Below are 17,361 nucleotides of genomic sequence, written 5' to 3' on the forward strand. Positions count from 1 at the left end.
ATTGATTCTGCGTAAAATATGAAAAATTTAAAAGTTCAAAGTCACTCTGTCCGACTCCAAAATTTCTTTTTTTCTTTCTTCGATTATCTCGTCATTTCGTCAATCCACTCACGGTATTCAGAAATCTATTGGACAAATACAAATTGTTAACGTTTCAATTTTTTTCTTGCTAAATTCTGTGACATAAATTAACAATTTCAAATTACAAAGTTTTTCTCTTTCTTTATCAAAACAAATGTTTTTAACACTTAATTTTACCTTCGCGTAAACGCCGGGCTTATCCTGTTGGCCACAAATTTTTGCACCATATGATGTTATACCGTGAAGGTAGTAATGATTGTCGTCATGGAGACAAACCAACGGCCCTCCACTGTCTCCCTGGTATTCATTCATTATTAATTTATGATTGAGGTATTTTTTTTTCGAGAACGTGGATATTTGTGATTTAAAATGTTAATTTATTTCATTTGATTTGAACGTCAAAGACCCTTGCAAAACTCTCCACTCTAAATCATGTATTTTCCACAAAATAATATTCCATGTAAGCAAAAAATTTAGTCTTCCTTCAATGTAAGGTGATGTCCACTTTATTGTGAAGTGAAGATTATCAAATGTAACAGGTTAAATAGGAATCGAGTTTATCGCTACAAACTGTATATGTCGCCAATTTTGGTGACAAATATTTCAACTTACTTTACACGAATCCTGACCAGCATTACCCCCTGCACAAAATCTTCGCTGGCCAATCTCAACCACACGGTACTCATATTCTTGCTTGTTGCCCGGCTGGCTGGTAACATTATTACACATAATATCCGTGAAAATTTTTTTGTTCAGTTGCAATAAAGAATCGGAGTTTGTTCCGTTCAAACCACCTGCGAAGCAAAAGAAAAAACGGTAAAGAAGCTTCGTGAACTTATCGCAAAATCCCTACAATACGCGATAGAAATATGCTATCGGTAACCTGCTCAATAATGACGTAGCTTTAAGGCGGCTCAGTCAGGGCGATCTTGGGCATTTTGTTCGTTTTGGCCAAATCGTGACACGCGTTTACATTAGGCCCTGAAATTTACCACCAAAGAAATTCAAATCTAGTTGAGGTAGACTTTTTTTAAAATTAAAATATCGACTGATCAATATTTTTTTCTGCCCCCGCTTTTCCTATGGCCGGTCTCGGTTTGAGAGCCATTATTGAACGCTTCATTAAGCAAGAGAAGGTAAAAAGAAATACAAAAGTATGCTCAAAATCCGCTTCAGCACAGCATACGGAAAAGGCGCAGACGCCACAAGCTAAACACTTACATAATTTTTTCGGGAACCAGACTCGATACATAACCTGTGTGGTTTTATTGGTGTCCACACCACTTTATTTCTTGTGTTTAGTGTTCATTCGCGTGGATATTTTTGCGCAAAATACGAACGATTTTGATTAAAATTATTCGGCACACAAACAACTAAAGTCTATTTAAATACTCACTAGTTTCGCCCCAACCCAGAACAGTACAAACTTTTCCCGCAAATGTCGGTCCCACCACTTTGTCTGTTCTGAAACCTGCCGGCACCAGTTTAACTGGACGCACGAAATGGTTGTAAATGGCCGGCCTTGAAAGCTGCAATATTAAATACAATATTGCTGCTGTTTTCCTTTTGTTCTATTGTATTGTATTGTACCTTATGATAAAACATTATAGGAGAATATCTTTTCTCGGTTAAAATCTATTGGCTTTTGTGTGAGACAAATATACTTCGCTAAAAAGCATCTTTAGTTACGACAAAACATAAAAAACTTTTGCACAAAATATGCATCTCCCAGATTCTTATACAGTGTACAGAGAAGAGTTAATTTCACGTTTCCACATTTAATGCCCCACCTTTAGCACCGCGATGTCATCAGAAAACGTCAAGGATTGGTGAATTAGCTGAATTTCGGTGACGTTAAAATACTGCTCTTCGCAAGATGGTTGTGACCTGGTATGTTCACCAAGTACAACACCATATATGGAAGGGTCGACTCTGTCAAAATGTTTTATCCTTTTTGGTCGTGAAATTCAATTTAAAATTAAGCTTTAAAATGAAGAAACCCAACACTTACGTTCTAATACAGTGACCGGCTGTAACCACCCACTGTTCATTGATAAGGGAACCTCCGCATATGTATCCACTGTAAGGGTCGGGTCTCTCGTACACATAAGCCATGAACGGCCAATCTCCTTTTTGCGTTTCGTTTCCTCCTACAAATGATACCCAAATGTGTTTTGCGCATTGAAATTTAAACAAAATGATTTCGGCATATTCTTTACTGATCCTAATTTAAATTATTGCCATTGCCAAATCGTTTTGTTAAGTTAGAATTTACCTATAATTGCTTGTGCTCCAAATATCACGCCCAACAGCCACAGGAGAAAGAGATTGAAAAACGGTTTGTTCATCGTTGAATTCGCTTGATCTCAATTACTATAACTTGACCAATATCTGCCTGTCGCCCGCTTTTAACAGCATGTTTATTTAAATATGCAAAATCCATCAGTGAGGTTAACAAAGCAACTTTATATTTAATCCATTGCAATTCAATTGCCTGTTTGCTTGAGTCCACATATTTGTCCATCCTACGTATATGCACAAACCCATATACGTAGGATGGACTAAATATGACGGTGATCAGTAGGGGAATTATGAGCTATTGTAAACATTACGCGTTCTTGAAGGTGACATCCTTTCTGCGACATAGTCAATAAAACAATTGAAAAGCTTAACAACAGTCACTGAATCAACACTACTTCACTTTTTAGTGTCCGTCTATAAAGAAACTTTTTAAAAATAAGGTTTTTTGATTATTTGTTCACGCTGTTTAACGTCACCTTGCAGAAATAAAGTGATATAAAGTCGACATTTCTATTTTTGCCTGTTTTTATTTATCATCACTGAATTTTCGGTTGTTGTGGTTTAACAGCAAAAGTTTGAAGTAATCTTAAGGATTGTTGGCAATTCCAATGGCGTCATTGTTTTATCGTTGTGCTTTTGTTGCGTGTTTGTTACTTCAAAGTTATGTCAAGTGATTGTAAATGTAACAAGCTTACCAAAAGCTCTTTTCTGTCAAATTAAAGCAAATACATTTATAATGCAGTGACATATTTGACGCGAAGTTGTAGCACCAGCAAAAGTAAACGAGCAACCGCAAATAGCTATTACGCATTTGAGGTGGGTGTAGCGTCAACACATCCCTCGCGTTTGCATATTTACGCTTATTGGGTATCATCTCCTTTTAAAACGGGATACGTTTCGTCAGTTGATGGCGTTGTCATCGCCAGTATTAAAATAACCTGCGCCCGTCGCGCCTATAAAATGGACATTCAGTCCTTGGTCCACATATAAGATTTTACTTCAGTTCATCACTAACCTCAACAATGAAGAAAATTGTCATAACTCTCCTGGCGTTGCAGTGCTATTGGATTTCACCGGGATTAAAGCAACCTCAGGTATGGTTTATTGAATCAATCGCACAGAAGTTTTGTAATTTCATTGAAACGTTTGTTCACAGATCAAAATAATACCTGGCCGTTCATCGCTGCCATTTATGTTCTCGACAAAGGAGTGTTCGATGGATTTGTTTGTGAAGGAACACTGATCAGCGACAACTTGGTGCTTACATCAGCTCACTGCTTTGAATCGTATGTTAGATTAGTAACAGCAGCAATGCTTGACGTCGCACAAGTTATAAGAATTCATCTTTTTTCAAATCTTAAGCAACCTTATTTGTTAAGATTCTTGTCCTGAAAAGTTTACCAAAAAACATTGTGAAAATAATGCTGGGCAAGTTGTTAGTTTGATATGCCGTTACATATTTTATATAGTTCACAATTTCACATTGTTTGTTTTAAGTCTACTTTAAAGTTTAACATTCAGATCTTCGCCCTGCGCTTCTAAATATGGAGTTGTTTTGGGCGATAAAATCAGATCGACTCCATCTTGTTTCGAGCAATACACGGATGTTGCCGAAATAAACATTCATCCATATTTTGACAACTACGCATTCAACAATGATGTGGCACTTCTGAAAGTCAGTCAATGTCGTTCATTTTCTGGTTGTAGAATAATTCATAATTATTTTCATAAATCAATATACATATCCAACATTTGAGGGTGATTGGATTAGCTAGAAACTAAACATGTGGCCTTTATACATTATATAGAGGATATACTGGTGGTTTTGATCACAGTTATTTATGGATGGCAAATGAAACGTCACATGTTATGTTTGCAGCTTGGTAAAAGGGCCGTCGCGAATCCATCAGTGGGTCCAATCAAATTGGTGTCAACTCACTTTGAGCCTAAAAATACTACCTCATTCGCTCCCACAAACTGTGTGAGTATAGGATGGAGCACAAAATGTAAGAAACGAAATACATGGCTTTGATTTTCTTATCAACAATTTTCGTTTTATTTGTGATTAAGTCGTCTTTAGGTAAATCGTTGCTTATCAGTTTTAAAATTTAAAACTTCCCTGAATGTCTTGGGTTGAATTGTGGAATGTGTGCGAACCTCGCATCCACGCTGTTCGGTACAAAAAAATCAACGTACATCACTTGAACTATAAATTTATAATTCCTTTATCCTGAATAACGTACAATTTCTAACTAGAGAACCACTTTGTTTCCAATAGCCTTGTCCAACAACATGGCTTACAGCGTTTTGTTGCATGTGGAACAATTCGTTATTCCGGTCTCTAGTTGTCGAGACGTGATTCTCAGAAATAGTGTGGATTACAAAGGTCGCCTGCTTCACGACGGTGACTCCAAATATTGCGGGTTTGCAATAAATAGAGGAAGATTAGGGAATGCGTGCTTGGTGGGTACCATTAGTCTTATAAAGGGTTTCCTTTGCGAAGAAAGTGTCTTGCCAATATAAACTTGATGCAAAGTCCGACAACAATGTCTGTTTGCTTGTCTGTCATGTGATTACAAAAAATAACCTAAGAAAAACAACACAATATAACAACTAATTGGAATATTTCAGGGTGCGCAAGGCGGTCCGTTGATCTGTCTCTATAACGACCAAGAGTATTATCTCCACGGTGTGACGTCGTACGTCCCAACAGATTGTCGCAATGCATCAAAACCAGCAGTTTATACTAAGGTGTGCATTCTTGTGAAATGTTAAAAGTTTGTGCTCACGTTGAGATTTGCACAGAAATCAAGAAGTGGCGAGTCTGTATCCGCAAACCTGCGCGATCTACAATAATTACTATTTTTTGCAGATTTCTGGAGTAAGAAAATGGATTGAGAAACATATTTGAATTTAGTGATCAGCACGACGTGGAATGCTACGGCATCCAGCAATGCAGAATTGACAATTTGCATGCAGTTATTTATTATTATTTATTTATTGTCAATTAACTGAAAATTATTCAGATCTTTTAGTGTGTTTTTGATGATTTGTTTGCAAATATTAAACAAAATGGAAAACAACGACATCAATCATGTCTCGTGTTTGACTACGACGAATTAACAAACGTGTGATATGCCTAATGCCTATAATGAAATATTGTGTCTGCACTAAACTTCTAGTTTTGACTAGGTTTGATTTATCTTATGAATAGCTTGGAGAAATGGTACCCCAGCCTGGCGGTTGCTGTCTCAGGCCAATAGCGTATGAGTCACTAGTGGTATTTGGCTGCCTGTTCTGAACAAGTTCTCCATACCTTGCAGCTATCCAGAACATCATTGAAAACAGTTATAACTCTGGGCATTGTAATCAAACAAACCCGAACATTGCATGGCAACAATCTTGTGATTGGTAATACTTCGTTTCAGTAAGCAGTAGCATCCAATTGCGTATCACAATAGAATAGAGTAGAATGACTTGGTAAAAGAGAACAGTCGCTATTAAACTAGGCCTACGAACGTAATTGGTTATCCAGTCGTGTTCACTTTGTCTTAACTGCCGTTTCAGCAGCGGTATATACAACAGAATAATACGAGGAAAACGTGGTATATATAAATTCCAGGTTTGTTCTATAGAATGTTAATTTACACGGTAATGCGAGCTGGTTTGCAAATCCCATGAGAGGATTTGTTTTGACCGTTTTGCAGAGCACAGCTCATGGTCGTACAACGATATACACGTAAATGGCGCTAACGATACTGATGTGCAATGCACACTTGTGCAATTCGGCATTCGTTGTTTATTTTGCCCAGGAAGACATGTACTTCAATGTTTGCTTTTTTACGAAAAATAGCACACAATTAGGAACAGGCTTCACCTAAATTGTTGTTTACTCATAAACAATGACCGGAGTGACCCAATTTGTTTGGAAGTGTACATTACTTGATTAAATGCAATTTTGTTCCGTCGTCTGGCTTAAATGAATTTTGATTCTAATCTAAATCAATAAACTCAGATCTGTGAAGTTGTATAAAAATCTCTGTGCGTGAAAGTTAAATTGCTGATATTTGGGGGTAATGTAATGTCCGACAACCACCAGAAAATGCTACTATCCACCAGCATAGGGTTGAAATTTTGAATTTGAATTATTTTACCAGTTTATAAGTAACCAATCAAATCTTGTGTCGATAGTTTAATCAACCAGTGAGATGTATCAAACGAGTACGTGTTTATTGATTCTGCGTAAAATATGAAAAATTTAAAAGTTCAAAGTCACTCTGTCCGACTCCAAAATTTCCTTTTTTTTCGATTATCTCGTCATTTCGTCAATCCACTCACGGTATTCAGAAATCTATTGGACAAATACAAATTACCAACGTTTCAATTTTTTCTTGCTAAATTCTGTGACATAAATCAACAATTTCAAATTACAAAGTTTTTCTCTTCCTTTATCAAAAAACATATTTTTAACATTTAATTTTACCTTCGCGTAAACGCCGGGCTTATCCTGTTGGCCACAAATTTTTGCACCATATGATGTTATACCGTGAAGGTAGTGATGATTGTCGTCATGGAGACAAACCAACGGCCCTCCACTGTCTCCCTGGTATTCATTCATTATTAATTTATGATTGAGGTATTTTTTTTTCGAGAACGTGGATATTTGTGATTTAAAATGTTAATTTATTTCATTTGATTTGAACGTCAAAGACCCTTGCAAAACTCTCCACTCTAAATCATGTATTTTTCACAAAATAATATTCCATGTAAGCAAAACATTTAGTCTTTCTTCAATGTGAAGCTAATGTCCACTTATAAGTGAAGATTATCAAATGCAACAGGTTAAATAGGAATCGAGGTTATCGCTACAAACTGTATATGTCGCTAATTTTGGTGACAAATATTCCAACTTACGTTACACGAATCCTGACCAGCATTCCCCTCTGCACAAAATCTTCGTTCGCCAATTTTAACCACACGGTACTCATATTCTTGCTTGTTGCGGCTGGTAAACAAATTACACAGAAAGTCCGGGGTGATTTTTTTATTCAGTTGCAATAAAGAATCGGAGTATGTTCCGTTCGATCCTCCTGCAAAGCAAAAGAAAAAAAAGTGCGTAAACGTATTGCAAAATCCCTACAAAACGCGACAAAATTATGCCATCGGTGGCCTGCTCAATAATGACGTAGCTTTAAGGCGGCTCAGTCAGGGCGATCTTGGGCATTTTGATCGTTTTTGTCAAATCGTGGCACGCGCTTACATTGGCCCTGAAATTTACCGCCCAAAGATATTCGAATCGAGTTAAGGTAGACTTATTTAGTTGGTTGAAATATAAGCGGATCATCCTTTTTTCTTATCTAGCCCCGCTAATCTTATGGCCGGCCTTGGGTTTCTTCATTGAACGCTTTATTAAACGAGTACGCGAGACTCGATAGAAAGAAAAACAAAAATATGCTTAAATCCGCTCCGGCACAGCATGCGGAAAAGGGGCAGACGGGAAGCTAAACAGTAACATGATTTCCTCGCGAACAAGACTCGATTTTACCATTATGGTTTTATCGGTCTCCACGCCACTTTATTTCTTGTGTTTGTTGTTCATTCGCGTAGTTGTTTTTGCGCAATTAATACAAACGATTTGATTTAAATTACTTGTTACAAGAAGGACTAAAGTCTATTTTAATACTTACTAGTGTTGCCCCAACCCAGAACAGTACAAAATTTTCCTGCAAATGTCGGTGCATCCATTTGGTCTGTTCTGAAACCTGCCGGCACCAGTTTAACTGGACGCACGAAATGGTTATAAATAGCCGGCCTTGAAAGCTGCAATATTAAGCGACATATTTGTTGGCATTGTTTTTGTTTCGTTGTATTGTTTTGTACCTTACGACAAAACATAAATAAACTTTTGCACAAAACATGCATCTCCCACATTCTTATATAGTGTACAGAGAAGAGTTAATTTAACGTTTCCACATTTAACGATGACCCACCTTTAGCACCGCGATGTCATCAGAAAATGTGTCTGATTGGTGAATTAGCTGAATTTCGGTGACGTTAAAATACTGCTCTTCGCAAGATGGTTGTGACCTGGTATGTTCACCAAGTACAACACCATAAATAGAAGGGTCGACTCTGTCAAAATGTTTCATTAAAATTCGGCTTCAAAATGAAGAAATCCAACACACGTTCTAATACAGTGAGCGGCTGTGACAACCCACTGTCGTTTGATTAGGGAACCTCCGCATATGTATCCTCTGTATGGGTCGGGTCTCTCGTACACATAAGCCATGAACGGCCAATCTCCTTTTTGCGTTTCGTTTCCTCCTGCAAATGATGCCCAAGTGTTTTGTGCATTGAAATTTAAACAAAATGATTTCCGCATATTCTTAAATGATTCCACTCCTTATTTGAATAATTGCCATTACCAAATCGCTTCGATAAGTTGAAACTTACCTATAATTGCTTGTGCTCCAAATATCACGCCCAACAGCAACAGAAGAATGAGATTGTAAAACGGTTTGTTCATCGTTGAATTCGCTTGATCTCAATTACTATAACTTGACCAATATCTGCATGTCGCCCGCTTTTAAAAGCATTTTTATTTAAATATGCAAAATCCATAAGTGTGGTCAACAAAGCAACTTTATATTTAATCCATTGTAATTCTACAACGTGTTTGCTTGAGTCCACATATTTGTCCATCCTACGTATATGCACAAACCCATTACAGCATATTCTAAATATGACGGTGATCAGTAGGGGAATTATGTGCTTTTGCAAAACATTACCTATTACCTAATTACCTAATGCTTAAATGTAATATTCTTTTCGCGACATAAAACTATTGAAAAGCTTAACAACACTTACTGAACCAACACTTCTTCACTTTTAGTGTCCATCTATAAAGAAATTTGAAAATGATGAGGATTTTGATTATTTGTTCACGCTGTTTAACGTCACCTTGCAGAAATAAAGTGATATAAAGTCGACATTTATATTTTTGCCTGTTTTTAATTATCATTGTTAAATTTTCGGTTGTTGTGGTTTAACCGCAAAAGTTTGAAGTAATCTCAAGGATTGTCAGCATTTCCAATGGCATCATTGTTTTATCGTTGTGCTTCTGATGCCTTTGTTACTTCAAAGTTATGTCAAGTGATTGTAAATGTAACAAGCTTACCAAAAGCTCTTTTCTGTTAAACTAAAGCAAATACATTTATAATGCATTTATAATAATATTTGATAGCAAATAGGTATTACGCATTTGTGGTGAGTATGGCGTCAACACATCCATCGAGTTTGCATATTTACCCTTATTGGGTATCATCTCCTTTTAAAACAGTAGACGTTTCATCAGGTGATGGAGTTGTCATTGCCAACATAATAACATGCGCCCGTCGCGCCTATAAAATGGACATTCAGTCCTTGGTCCGCATAAGAGATTTTACTTGAGTTCATCACTAACCTCAACAATGAAGAAAATTGTCATAACTCTCCTGGCGTTGCAGTGCTATTGGATTTCACCGGGAGTAAAAGCAACCTCAGGTATGGATTATTGAATTAATCGCACAGAAGTTTTGTAATTTCATTGCAACTTTTGTTCACAGATCCAAATAATACCTGGCCGTTCATTGCTGCCATTTATGTTCTTGACAAAGGAGTGTTCGATGGATTTGTTTGTGAAGGAACACTGATCAGCGACAACTTGGTGCTTACATCAGCTCACTGCTTTGAATCGTAAGTTAGATTGACGAGCAGTTTTGCTTGGCTTTGCACAAGATTTGAAAACCTAAATTGCTGATACTTTGTCTTGTAACATTTATTAAAAACAACGTTAAAGCAACGCTGAACAAATTGACAGTGTATAATGCCCATGACGTACTTTCAATTTACCTAGTTTACAGTTTTATGGTGTTTGTTTTAAACTGGATTTAAACCTGATATCCCAGACAGAAAGTTTTATATTCAGATCATCGCCCTGCGCTTCTAACTATGGAGTTGTTTTGGGCGATAACATCAGATCGACTCCATCTTGTTTCGAGCAATACACGGATGTTGCCGAAATACAGATTCATCCATATTTCGACAACTACGCATTCAACAATGATGTGGCACTTTTGAAAGTCAGTAGTTTATTTTTTCATTGTTTTACATAATTGAAGGTCACGAATCAACACAAAATCCGATAGTTGGCGATTTTGTTTCGCTGCCAGCAACAATGCATTTAGAACATATACTGCTTTTTGCACACTGGTAAAATGACTAATGTTGTTAATGGATTGCAAATAAGACACAAAATTTGTAAAAAAGCAAGGACATGTCGTATATTATGTTTGTAGTTGGATGAAAAGGCCCACGTACATCCAGCAGTGAGACCAATCAAGTTGGTGCCAGCAAACTTTACTGCTGATAAAATATTATTTACACCCGGAAAGTGTTTGGGTTTGGGATGGAGCACAACATGTAAGCAACTAACTTTCTAAAACCCCCTTATTCTTTACGTAAAGTCTTGTTTCGACGCATAGTACATGTGAGGACTTGGGTGAGTCGTTTTCAAACAAAAACCTCGCCTATAGACTTATCGTCGCAAGAGCATTAACACATTTCGGTGAAATAAATATTTTTTTTTCAAGTCTAAAATTACAATTTTGAAGTAGGCGAAATCGCAGTTTCTAGTTAATAAATCAGTTGACAACAAACCAGGACGCGTTGCTTCATTTAAATCAATAGCAGAAATCCGTTTGGTTTTATGAACAGCCCCATCCAATAACAAGGGATACGACGTTTTGCTTCAATCTGATCAATTGGTTCTTCGGGCCTCCCTTTGCCGATGGATTATTCTAAAAAATAGTGTGGATTACAAAGGTCGCCTGCTTCACGACGGTGACTCCAAATATTGCGGGTTTTCATATGATGGAGAAGATGCGTGCTTGGTGAATATCGTAGGCTCAGACAATAATTAAACTTAAACGTTGTTACCAGTATAAAATTAATGCAAAGCCTCGATGCTAGAAAAATTAATCCGTGAAAAACGTTATGCTATAACAACGCAATAATACTTACAATATTTCAGGGTGCGCAAGGCGGTCCGTTGATCTGTCTCCATGACGACCAAGAGTATTATCTTCACGGTGTGAAGTCGTACGTCCCAACAGATTGTATTAAAAAAACAAAACCAGCAGTTTATACCAAGGTTTGCGTGACGTTTGCATGAAAATTTGGGAACAATTAAACTGTAACTTAAATGCCATGAACCATATTTACTGATAATAGATTTCCGAAATGAGGACGTGGATTGAGAAACACGTTTAAATTCTGGGACAAAGACGACACGAAATGCGATCTTCAGTGAAGCAGAGTCAACGTTTCATATACTTTATTTATCCAGAGTTGAGAAGCAGTATTTAATCTATTCTGTGTGTTGATGATTTGTTTGCTAATATCAAATAAATACAACATTTCACATCCATATTATTTTCAATGAAAGATTGTGGCTATAATAACTCTGCTTATACACAAGTGCAAACATTGGTTTAAAGTTTCTGAAGAAAATTTGCAAGGTGCAAAGAAAACCTTTAAACAACAGAGATTTCTTTAACGTTCAGCAACAAATTTCAACACAAAGTTTTTTGAAGTCATTGGCGCTGACATGATGTGCCATCCTCGCGATTTCGAGGTGATGTTACGGGGCGAGCCTGCGAGCGAAAATCGCCCGGAATCCGGTTGCCCTTTGTGACCAAGCTTGTTTCCCGGATATGCAGCGCAGCAGTGAGGTTAGCATAGTACATTTTCACATAGTCAGATATATGCGTGAATTTGGTCATGTATTTCTTTTGGGGATCCCAGAATTAAAAGACATGCGAATATAAAAACCAAAAATATTTAGAAATCCTTGTTCCTGTACAATGCTTTGCTATCAATACCCCAGAAATCGTTACACGCCCTTGCGTCGCCAAAAGTAATACGCTCCTCAATATGAGTTGCGCATTTTGCCATCTGGTACATTTGCGGTGTGCAATCTTGAATTCAAACAAATTGTTCTTACCGCTTGAAATGCATAAGTTGGCGTCAGAAAATATTTACACAATAACAAAATACGAGTATCTTTACATTTACTGAGACGTTTAGACAAACATCCTGTGCAAAAATGTTATTAACCTAGAGAAAGATTGGAAAGACCGGCTTGGTTTCATGCAGCGTCACCCGCTTCACATCCACATAAAACAATTGGGTTACAAGTAGTGTGAAGTTACTTCAACCAAGTTCGTCCACATACCATGGTAGTATACAAGCGCACAGCCGCGTTATGCTTAAAAGTATCGAGATACTGCAAATAGTCACGAAAAAAGGCCCGTCACATGCAACCTTGCGGCTGTTGTATACACTCTGCGGTAAATGCCGAATCACATTTAGACACTTACAATCAATTACTTAATAAGTACGTATCAATTTCTAACATCACTTCGCCAGGTATTATAATCAGCCGATAGTGTGTGGAAAGACGTTTCACGTACAGTCTTTACATCTGATTTATCAGTTTCTGTCAGTTTCTGAGACTCCTTATTATATTTGCACATTTTTATTGGTTTTGAACTGAGTTGTTCCATAGTTTTTAGCGACAGTAATTGATGCTTACAAGCATAGGCGAAATATGTATATAAGACTTGTTCCTTAATTTTGCCGTAATTTATCCATCTACTGAGCATTGTCTATGTACCTGCGACACCATCTTATTACGACAGGAATACGGTGGTTCCAGCTGATTTAGATCTGAACCATTGTGTATTTCAAAATATTGACTTCCTTATATAGAACAGAGGTTGTTAAAATTATCTGCTACTCAGCCTTTGTTGGCCATCAAGCGATCAGGAGGTTTTTGTAACACGAACTTACATTCGTACAATATGGCAAGCGATTTAAGGTATGTGTGGTTTGTCTGCCTTTAACGACACTTTTGTGCTTTTTTCTTCCCAAATCCCTTTATATTCACTTACTTTTGTTGGCAATTTATCATCGTTTAATTGTTTGTTTTTTCACACAATGTTCCTCACATTTAACTTTAAGTTGTTAAGACTTTTATGTCCAAGAGGAGTTGTGTCAGGGCATGTAATGTACAACGCAGATTATAAGGACGAAAACGAACCCTATGGTCTGATTTCGCCATTTCATTGCCAAGACTTACACAGCGCGATGCATGTTTGCAAGTTCACCTCCATGTCGCTCATAAGTCATTTTAGGTATGTTATTCCATTACAACACATTATTCACATACCTACAATATTCCCAAGGGATAATGCGTCCGAAGTTCGTTGTACATTATACAAATGTACCATATGGAATGGAAATAAGTTGTGACAATTACATTAAACCTACAGGCGCAGTTTATGAATCTCACTTTGTTTGACATGCTCTGACTCTCAGAATGCTTTTTGTGGTCATTGCCAGATGTAAAACTGCTGGACAAAATTGTACTCCCCTATGAAGTGAAACTTGTTGGTTTTGCAAACAAAAATACAGTAAAATTAGTGCTTAACATGCGCTTATTATTCCTGCCTTGTAAATATGTTTTTGTTGTTGTGTCAATTTCATAATTCCTCCACATTCTTGCCAATTAGTCTTGCCAATTGCCTACCACTAAAATAAATTTGACATTACAAAACAAATTTCAATAGAATACTTTTCAAATGTGAAATAGAGATCGCCGGGCATGTAATGAGCGATGCCTTTTACCCCTAAAACCATTTCCACCCATCATGGTCATGTTTTGATGCCTCATGAAAAAGAAAACGGATTGTGGATTTCCAGTGAATTTGTATTAAACCGCCAGAAAATCCCTTTAATTTGCATACGAACAAGAGATAGTACACGTCGAGTATATAATTTGTTAAATCTGGATATGATATGTTGTTTTTTGTTTGTTGCACGTTGGTTGTTGGTCGTGACAAGTGTTGATCGATATTGCAGTTCATGGTACACCAAGTATGGTTTGGTCAATCCATGGACGAACATCGGCAATCTGCGCGAAAAAATGCCCAAATTTGTAACACGGTACATGTGTTTCAGATTGGACTACCAGGACGTACCTTGGTGTAGATACCTGGTAGATCAGCAAGGCCACACACCGCCGGCCCATAGGACGTCAGCCCATAAAGGAAGAGCTGATTTCCTTGATCCGGGTGGAGACAGACAAGAGGACCTCCACTGTCACCCTGTTTATTTAATGTTCAAATTTGAATGAAACAATGGTAATCGCAATATAGCACAGTGTGGTTAATTTTTGAATAATTGTTTAATTATGATTGTATACAGATGCCCACTCTTTCGACCTTTAAGGTCTCGTCAGTGCAGTTTGGTGTGACTCTTAGACGACTTTGCCGGCCGAACGATCTGACTGTTCAATTATGCTTACACTGCATGTGTCTTCCCCTGCGACGCCACCCGCACAAAACTTGGGGTCTCCCTCATTCACAACGCGATCTGTGTAGGCCGCTTCCCCGGTCGTGCGGAAATTGCATATTGAGAACGGAAAGATGTTCACGGCAAGTTCGAGCAAAATGTCGGAGAGTTGGCCGTTTGGCGAGCCTGTAAAGAAATATCTTTTTGGTTTTGCACATGACGCATAACAATTAATTTTTGTAATCATTGTAACAACTAAATTGCACCTGGCATTAAAGGAAATTAAATAATAATGGTTTCCTATGTAGGAACATAAAGATGGGCTTTTAGGTAACACATTTAGCATTGTTTACTTTTAATCCCATTATAATATTTTTATCGGCAAAAAAAACGAAATTAGTTGTGATATAAAATCACAGCCTTGTTTTCAACAAATTGGGAAACTGTAAATACAGACTTGTATCTCCCCAGCCCGCCACATAGCAAGTTGCCATGGAATCGGCCATGGAATTGGTGTCTTCGTCTGTTCGTGTTCCGTTTGCCACTAAGTTGACTGGCATCACAAACCGGTTGATCGTGGCTCTTCTCGACAACTGACAAATATAAACAGCGTCAAACTAACGTACAATAAATCCGATATGACACATTTCACTTAATTGTTACTGCCATTTCTAATGCTCCGTTTTGCTTCTCAGTTTTGTGAAACATGCCCTTGCATATGCACTGCTGGTGCAAGGCAGCAATACAAACACCTTTTCGAATAAATGCGAACAACTGTTTGTTCAATAAAAGCAAACTATTTATACGTTATGGTTCTTTCGCATCAACTTTGTTAGCAGTGGCTAAAATTTCTGCACAAATAAAATCGATTGATTTTATCTTTAGATATCTTTAAATTCTATGGATGCAAGTAAGTATATAGGCCATAGACAATACGTCTTGATGTTTATCCTTTCCGAAACTTGAAGCGTGCACGGCGCTTTGTTGTAAATTTCGTATAAACTATATTTCCATCAGACTCACTTTGAGAAGTGCAACGTCATTGTCGAAAGTGATGGAATTGTAATCTGGATGAATTGTCACTGAGGACAAGGTGAAATGCTGCTCTGCGCAGGAATCATTTAATCGATTCACTTCTCCCAAAACAACTCCGTACAATAATGGGTTAACCCTGCATTCAAACCTCACATAAGGTGATCAATTAGAAGTTAAAAACGCAACGAACAGGGCGCACACCTCTGTTTAAGATAAAAGGAGATATTCTATTCGCTTAAATTGGTCGGGAGCAGAATATAAACATGCCAGGTGCACATATAGAAACGACACACTTACGTTCCAATACAGTGAGCCGCTGTGACAACCCATTCGTCGGTAATAAGAGAACCTCCACAGATAAATCCGCTGTATATCTGAGGTTGTTCGTACAAGTAGGCCATAAACGGGTAATCTCCCTGGCAAGTTTCTGTGCCACCTGCAGTACAAGTTTTCTTTAGTTTTTTAACAATAATTCCAAATACAACTCTTTTTAATAGTTCTTGATTGAATACACATGCAGTAACGTATCTATAACCGCAAATTTTAAGCGATATTTATGTCATTTATAATTGATTTAGAAAATAAATGGACGAAAGTTTGTTTGCTATATGTTATACAATTAAGGCATCGCCAATAAAAATAATTTTCACAAAAAGCACTGATGCCGTTTACGTCACTGAGCGTCTATATATATTCGGCAGAATCTTGAATACGACAGTAAAGTATGCGTAATATCGAATATAAATAATCATTACTTACCCAGGATTCGAGGCGAAATTGATGTGGAAAGGGGTGTGGCTCGCTCCAGGCAAACGCACGGATCAAGAAGAGCAAAAAAATTAGTCCCTTGAAAACAGCCAATTAAAAAAACGAACTAAGTTATGTTCAGATCGTATTTATCATATTCAAAAACAAGATGGCAGGCCTTCGAGGCATGTTACAAAAGTTTACATACCGTGCTGTGACTTGCAACTTGCTACACATTCATCACATCGAACACAATCACAATTTTGCGTGACGCATTCTGTGGGATTTGCTGTACCTGTTTAGGCAAAACAGTGCACTAGCCTATGACTGTACGTATTCTTTCGCAGAGAAACGCAAAAATAAAAGCATAAATTATTGTGTGACATTATACTGTGTACTTTCTTCCTTGGCAAATGAATTTTTATTGATTAAATTGTAAAACTGTTGGTGAATTATCTATTTCTCGGTACATTACGATTAATCATGTCATTTATTTTGTGGAAAAGTAAACTACTTGATATTGCTTTTTTTGGAAACTGTGGACGCTAACTTACCTGCGCACAAGGCACGACAGAGGGCACACGGAACGTCGTCGGGAAAAGGAGGTCGTTGATCTTTACAGGTTTTTAAACACGCTGACATGCCTGCAATTAACGAGCAGCAAGACATACATTTTAGGATGTGAATAAGTAGGGTAAAATTTACTAAAATAACTTATAGAACAAGCCTTACCGGCGCATTGACTAAGGCAGGTGCCGCATTCGGTCAGACGGGTCGTAATGGTAGCGTTTATAGCTGGGCATG

At 37.5% G+C, this 17,361-nt stretch overlaps 4 protein-coding genes across 4 annotated transcripts; 2 read left to right on the plus strand and 2 right to left on the minus strand.

Annotated features, from left to right (window-relative positions):
* Positions 1 to 83: 83 nt before the first annotated feature.
* On the minus strand, positions 84 to 2,429 carry LOC145897978 (trypsin-3-like). Its single transcript, XM_082986433.1, has 7 exons — positions 2,357 to 2,429; positions 2,093 to 2,231; positions 1,872 to 2,013; positions 1,478 to 1,610; positions 694 to 875; positions 259 to 378; positions 84 to 125 (listed from the first exon to the last, which is right to left on the minus strand). Exons 1-7 carry the CDS (start codon positions 2,427 to 2,429, stop codon positions 84 to 86), a joined length of 831 nt encoding a protein of 276 aa, XP_082842559.1.
* Positions 2,430 to 2,648: 219 nt separating this feature from the next.
* Positions 2,649 to 5,293, plus strand: LOC145897979 (chymotrypsin-like elastase family member 1). Its single transcript, XM_082986434.1, has 7 exons — positions 2,649 to 2,705; positions 3,386 to 3,476; positions 3,539 to 3,668; positions 3,904 to 4,057; positions 4,639 to 4,845; positions 5,014 to 5,133; positions 5,255 to 5,293. Exons 1-7 carry the CDS (start codon positions 2,649 to 2,651, stop codon positions 5,291 to 5,293), a joined length of 798 nt encoding a protein of 265 aa, XP_082842560.1.
* A 1,318-nt stretch (positions 5,294 to 6,611) lies between these two features.
* LOC145897980 (complement factor D-like) lies at positions 6,612 to 8,908 on the minus strand. Its single transcript, XM_082986435.1, has 7 exons — positions 8,836 to 8,908; positions 8,568 to 8,706; positions 8,373 to 8,514; positions 8,070 to 8,202; positions 7,297 to 7,472; positions 6,866 to 6,985; positions 6,612 to 6,620 (listed from the first exon to the last, which is right to left on the minus strand). Exons 1-7 carry the CDS (start codon positions 8,906 to 8,908, stop codon positions 6,612 to 6,614), a joined length of 792 nt encoding a protein of 263 aa, XP_082842561.1.
* Positions 8,909 to 9,851: 943 nt separating this feature from the next.
* Positions 9,852 to 11,593, plus strand: LOC145897982 (trypsin-3-like). Its single transcript, XM_082986436.1, has 6 exons — positions 9,852 to 9,924; positions 9,987 to 10,116; positions 10,349 to 10,502; positions 10,719 to 10,842; positions 11,137 to 11,312; positions 11,453 to 11,593. Exons 1-6 carry the CDS (start codon positions 9,852 to 9,854, stop codon positions 11,591 to 11,593), a joined length of 798 nt encoding a protein of 265 aa, XP_082842562.1.
* Positions 11,594 to 17,361: the final 5,768 nt, after the last annotated feature.

This window comes from Ascidia mentula, chromosome 4, assembly GCF_947561715.1.
Source record: "Ascidia mentula chromosome 4, kaAscMent1.1, whole genome shotgun sequence".
NCBI classification, from domain to species: Eukaryota; Metazoa; Chordata; class Ascidiacea; order Phlebobranchia; family Ascidiidae; genus Ascidia; species Ascidia mentula.